The sequence below is a fragment of the Lepidothrix coronata genome, unplaced genomic scaffold, assembly GCF_001604755.1.
Source record: "Lepidothrix coronata isolate B3197 unplaced genomic scaffold, Lepidothrix_coronata-1.0 Scaffold7, whole genome shotgun sequence".
Lineage (NCBI taxonomy): Eukaryota > Metazoa > Chordata > Aves > Passeriformes > Pipridae > Lepidothrix > Lepidothrix coronata.
In genome coordinates this window covers 2979861-2986298 of record NW_016690187.1, presented here as the reverse complement: position 1 = coordinate 2986298, position 6438 = coordinate 2979861, and the positions used below count along the sequence as shown (strand labels likewise).

General features: G+C 39.3%; 1 protein-coding gene across 1 annotated transcript; it reads right to left on the bottom strand.

The window, feature by feature from the left end:
* Window positions 1–423: 423 nt before the first annotated feature.
* LOC108506776 (caspase-8-like) lies at window positions 424–5766 on the bottom strand. The gene is given in 5 exon segments (XM_017834122.1): window positions 424–683; window positions 1178–1436; window positions 1439–1672; window positions 3321–3493; window positions 5588–5766. Coding segments are annotated over 5 exon segments (1038 nt in total). The 3' UTR covers window positions 424–490.
* Between the last annotated feature and the right edge of the window lie 672 nt (window positions 5767–6438).

Below are 6438 nucleotides of genomic sequence, written 5' to 3'. Positions count from 1 at the left end.
GTGAAGGAATGTTACAGTGCTGATGCTGTGCTCACCAGTAGCCAAAACACCGGTGTGTTATCAACACCCTTCTGGCTCCCAATGCAAAGCACAGTACTGTGAGGGCTGCTATGGGGAAATAAACTCCAGCTCAGCCAGACCCAATACAAGGATTTAAAATTGTTAGCCTGCAAAATAAAATATGATGAGCCTAAACTAGACCATTAACAGTCCTGGTTTAGACATGGAAGGTTACATGCATCCCCTATGCTGCCAAAAAAATCCTTTTCTGTCTGCAGCCTGTGATTTTTAACATCACAGAAGCATGTTTCTCCCAACCCTGATAACTCTGAAAATACAGATGATGTAAATAGCTGGCACATGCATTAATAGTGTCTCCTCCAGTTTCACAATTCATTTGACAAAAAACTTATGAGGTGTTGCCTTGAAGTTAACAGATCCACAGGATTTTGGGTAACAGTCTTAAAATAGGCAGTGTGATGAACTGCATTTAAATAAGATGATAAAATGATGTGTTTTGAAAGCCCTGATATTGCTCTGAATGAGACAGGTCCCTAGGTATTGGAAATGTAAATCTTCTAAAGGTACATGCTGTTTGGAGTATCTGCTTTGTCCCCATGTAGTTAACATGACTGGCCACATCCCAATTAACTTCTGTAAGAATTGACAAAATATCTTTACCCCTACAGACAGAAAGAGAGAATAAAAAAGTTACTTATTAGTGAGCAGATGGCAATCCATTTAACACCTCCCTGAAAAGCTAGAAAATACACTATGAACAGTTAAAACACAAAAAAAGAAAACACATCCTTTTCTCTAAATTTCTCCTCTTCTGTTCTCATTTGAGTCATATGAAAAACAAAAGACCTTTTCTTGTTTTGACTTCCTTGATTTAACCAGTAAAGGGAAATAATGAAACAAAATATTTTTACCTCAATCCACCCAAGAAACAGCTCTGCTTTAAAGATTATAGATGGGAGGCTTTGAGGGTTTCTTTTACAATAAACTTCATATTCTTCAGATTATCTCTATGGTACTAGCAGTGTTAATGTAAATTTATCAGTGTAAAACCATCAGTTTAACCAATTTTGTCCACCTTAGAACATGGGTTAGTGTTCCTATATGAATTGCCTTTGGAGAAAAATATTTTAATCGGAGCACTAAGCAAAGTATTCACCTTGGTACCAACAACTGTAGCTTGCTGCAGAGGGCCTGAATATACAAAGTACCCTGTGGAATGTCATGGAAAGAGACACATCCATCAACTGTGGTCATGACTAGGAGGAAATTAGCATCTTCAGGAATACTTTCAGAAAGAGAAAAGCTCTGTTGCATGGAATAGAATTCAGGAATTTGTACATCAACTTCAGGACACTGTATCTTTTTACCCTGGCATGCTTGGATAAAGAAGAGTTTGGGTTTTCCAGCCAGCTGAGACATTATGTGGCAGTGAAGTGGGACATAATCATGCAGATTGATACAGGTTTCTCATCTGTCCCACAGATTGCTCCTGACTTTCCATGAGATAGAATACAACATTTAAAACAGTTCCTGTCTTTGTGATCTTGCAAACGCTGCCAAGTTTGCATGAGATCTGTAATCTCCCCAGACGTCAGGTTTGTGTAAGTCCTCACATCCAGACCAAGCCATGTGAATACCCGCTTCAGTTCCTCTGTAAATCCATGAAAGACAAAAAGAAAATTCAACGCTATAGGAAAACATTTTATGAAGTCACCATGGAAGCAAATCTGAAGGGGGAAAGACCTTACACCCTGACACTTGAGCATATTCATCCTCATATTAGTACCAACTAAAGGTTAGCTGGAATGAAAAAAGATGGCATCAGCTCAAATACAGAGTTTCTGAATTCTACTACACAAGTTTCAGAAAATAGAATGTACATTGTAAAAATGTCATTGTAAGTGAGAGCACTTGAAAATGACACTTGAAAATATGAAGAATCTGCCCTTTCCCAGTTTCAGATCTTTCAAAACCTTCCTCACATCATTATTTTCCAGTTACAGTTTTGACTATTAAGAGTTCCATATATAAGAGATAAATAGAATTAACAGAACAAAGTAAGAAGTATGCACTGAGTTGCCTCATTATGGAATTTTGCATTATATTATACAGAATGATGATTTAGTTTAGTTTTAGGTCTTTATTACAGCTAAAGGCTAAGTAAAAAGAAATTCTTAAAACTGTTCAGGAACGATTCAACTGAAAAACTCAGTGGTTATTCATCCTTTTACCCCTCCTCCCCTAGGAGACACAAATGACATAATTTAACACATATCAAACACTTTACTCTTTTAGAATTTGTTCCAGTGCTTCACCATCCTCTGAGTAAGAATTTCTTCCTAACATTTAATCTAAACTGTCCTCTCTCAGTTTAAAACCATTGCCCCTTGTCCTGTCATTATCTGCCATTATAATGAAAGGGGCTGTTAACACTGTTAAAAGGGGCTGTTAAATATTGTTGCTTAGCTTGCCTGAGAAACTTGCCTGAGAATCTTTAGATCAGACACATAGTTTTGTAAGTAGATAGGATGCATGTATCTTTTATGTATGGCTTAAAAGGAGTAACCAATCAGACCCTAGCCTTCAAGGCTGTGAAGCTGGCCATCCAAAACGACAAGAACATAACACCAGCAGGAACCAGCCTGGAGGTTTGGAAACGAGACAACGGACCTTGAGCATGTGCCAACACGTGAGGAAGACTATGAAACAACCAGCGGGGGAGGTAATATGATAACCACAGGGACTGTGTTTGTTGCAAAAGGACAGAAGATGGCAGCAAAACACCATAAATTGTAATAAGCAAAACAAATACAGGAATAGGTGTTTATGCAAAATATTTCCGAGAAATGGAAAATATAAGCGATCTGTAATTAATTAAATATCAGTAGTACTTACGGAAGGAAAATCCTCAGTGCAGCCCCAGTGCTGCTAATAAAGAATCCTTGCTTAGCAATGATCAAGTCACGTTCTCTTTTTTTGGTAAAAGGAAGCTTGAAGAGCAATGTAGTGGGAGAGGGCGGCACTGCCATTTGTGTGCAGGTCTGTGCATCACTCCTCCCTGCAGGAAGGAGTGGAGGAAGGTGAGCAGCCTCTGCTCAAAGCAGGCTCCCCAGGGCCTTCAGCAGTGTGTATCCCCCCATACCCTCAAGTCAGTGGAGACAGGATGGGAAGCGTCTCCTTGCTCATGCTGTTTAACACACCAACAACAGCCGAGCTACCTGTTGAAACTTTAAGGCTTGGTGTCCTTTGTTCAGTCAGCTCATTTTAACAGAGCTGGAGAACTCCACAGCCAAATTTACCAAGCTGTAGAGGTCTACAAGATAAATCAACCAAGAATTTTGGAATTACTCTGTGTTCTAAAGAGAGATAGAGACAGTCAGTCTGACTGCATCCAAAAATTTTATTCAGAAAATCAGCTTGAAATCCACCATTTGGATTGGCGTGCAATGTCTTCTTGATTCTAACACAGAAGCTGAAAAATAGACATTCTTCAAAACAGCCACAGAAAAACTGTTAAATAATTCAGTATAGGAGATTTATTTTAAATGGACCGTAGTTAGAACATCCATATAGATAGCAGCCTCTTCTCAGCAACATCATCTAGCATGTCAAAAACTTAAAACTCCAGACAGCAGAAAAGAATTCACAAAAGCTCTCAAAAGGCTTCTCTGTAAGGTATCTGTATCTCAAAAGGTATCTGTAACAGAAGTCACCCCTTATGCAGTTGAAAGGGGAGATCAGACGTACAACATGCTCCATCTACAACTGCTATCATGTCCTACCACCATAACTTCCTCTTGAACTTAACTTCTTTTTTGGATAATGAGCTGGCAAACATCGTAATACACAAGTATGTAACAGTGCAAAGTAAACTTCATTTATGGCTCAGCCATGTCAACGTAAGTGGCTGAGAAAAATCATAGACATTAAGTCTGGTACAACACACCACAGAAACTCCTGCCTCATGAGTACACCTTCTGAGCCATCAAAAGGCATCATTTATATCCTGTCAATTCTCTTTTCCCTCTTCCATATATATAGCACATACAGAACTACAAGAAATTTCTATTCCAGTTACCAGAAACCAAAACCGAAATTAAGTGCCATGGAGCAGTGAATCTGACAGCCATATTCCAAGCAATGACAATGCAGGAGCAGAGTGACTTGTTTTACCTTGTTAAACAGCAGTTTCTGAAAACTAGACATTTTGGCAGTCCAAGACCATGAAACTTCACCAGCATGTCACTTTTTATGTTCCTGTGCTAGCACCCTGAAGTCATGATGGCTCCAGAAGTCATTCTCTTCCCTTCTTGGCTACTGAATCATTTAACCTGAAATCATTTAATTACTCTGCAATACAGGTACAACTTGATGCAGCCTACGCCCTGCATCCATTTCTAGATTCAAATTTTGGTGCACAGTATGGCAAAAACAGACAGGTGTGGAGGGTTATGAGGAGCAGCTGAGGTCACCTGGTCTGCTCAGCATGGAAAAGTGGAGACTGAGGGGAGACCTCATTGCAGTTACAACTTTCTTGTGAGGGGAAGAAGAGGGACAGGCACTGATCTCTTCTCTGTGGTGACCAGTGACAGGACTCAAGGAAACAGCATGAAGCTGAATCATGGGAGGTTTAGGTTAGGTATTGGGAAAAGGTTTTTCATCCAGAAAGTGGTTGAGCACTGGAACAGGCTCCTCCCCAGGGAAGTGGTCACAGCCCCAGGCCTGACAGTTCAGGAATCACGTGGCATGATTCTTTGGGCTATCCTGCGCAGGGCCAGGAGTTGGACAATGATCCTGATAGGTCTCTTCCAATTCAGCACATTCTATGATTCTATAAGCTATGGGAGAAGTGACACACAACTAGCATCACAAAATTCCTGCATAAATACTGACTTCAGTTCAACTTTTCACTATGCACTAGGTATAGGGAATCAGCCTACCAATATATCACTCCTGAAAGAGGTGTAAAGGCATTAAATATTGCTTAAATGAATGATTACAGATTGAGTACTGCTATGGTTAAAGAACCTACTGAGGGACAAAACATCAGTGTAGAAAATCAGTATCTGATATCCACGAATGCTGTGCAATACATAGCTGTCCCCACAACTTTTCAGGGGGTTGTAATCACTTCCAATCCAAGCAGTCAGACACAAAGAGACTCCCTTCTTTGTCCACTGTAAGGGTTAATTACAGGACCCTCTAATTTTCATTTCTTCACGAAGGGGGCATGGACTTATTGTGTCATGCAGTAAGGCAAAGAATATGTACATTTCTTGACCCTCAAACCAAACTTAAATTGTCACAAAAGTGTAAGAACATTTTCTGAAGAATATATTCTATTGCTAATATTTTAAATAAATAGCTGTATTTAGCATCACTCAAAAACCCCCAAAACAACCAACCCACAAAACATCAACCAACCCACCACATCATCAGAGCCTGTAAGGATAGCCACTATTATTCTTACTTCCTTTTTCCTGTTTTCTTCTCCTACGAATACTGACACTGTATTTCTCCTACAAATCATCTTTTCCCTACCTGTTCTTCTCTTGATGCTCCCTACCATTCTCCTTCTTGTTCCTGCTTACATTTTCCATATTTGTTTTCCTCATCTGCCTCCTCTTGGTTCCATTCTCCCTGCTTTTGGTTCTCTATAAGGTAGCAGAAGTGCTCATCACACGCAAAAGCTAGTGAGGGAAATCGGAAAGTGAAGTTTGTGAAAGAGATCACTCTTGTTAACATCACTTAGATATATATGACTTAAAATGACATCTGATTTCTACAACCACAGAAAACATTTGTTTCACCATTTGCTTAATTTACCAGCCCTCATAGAAAGTAACTTTAAGATTCCAAATCTGTCATTTTAATCCTTCTCTTTCCCCATTAAAAAACTACACCAGAAACCAAACAAGGCATGCCAAGGCCTTGAATTTTTTCCCTGGATAGCAGACTCTATTAGGAATATCAAAAGTTTGCAAGTGGACAACTTTAGGAGAGACAACCCATCCAGGTTATACTGTTATACAACAAACAGATTAACTGAACTTTTCATGTTAGGCACTTACTACACTGGAGAAAAGTTTTCATATTTATGGAAAAAACTTGGGAAAAAAATCCATTAATAAAGGCATATTCTTTTTCATAAGCAAAACGAGTGAGGATGGGGTGTTTAATTTAATCCAGTCATAAGAGCCCATGGCTTAAGAACTGTGCTACATGCTACGCTTAGGTTCAAATATTTTTAACTGCCCTTTTACAACTATGGTTGTAATGAGTGTGAATCATGTTTCAGCTTCCACAAAACATCTGCCAAAATCCCCCATTTTTTTAACTGTGTGGTAGATTACTGTAATGTCCTGGCACATGTAGACTCATTTTTGCATCAGTGGAAAACTTACCTAGTCCAAAACA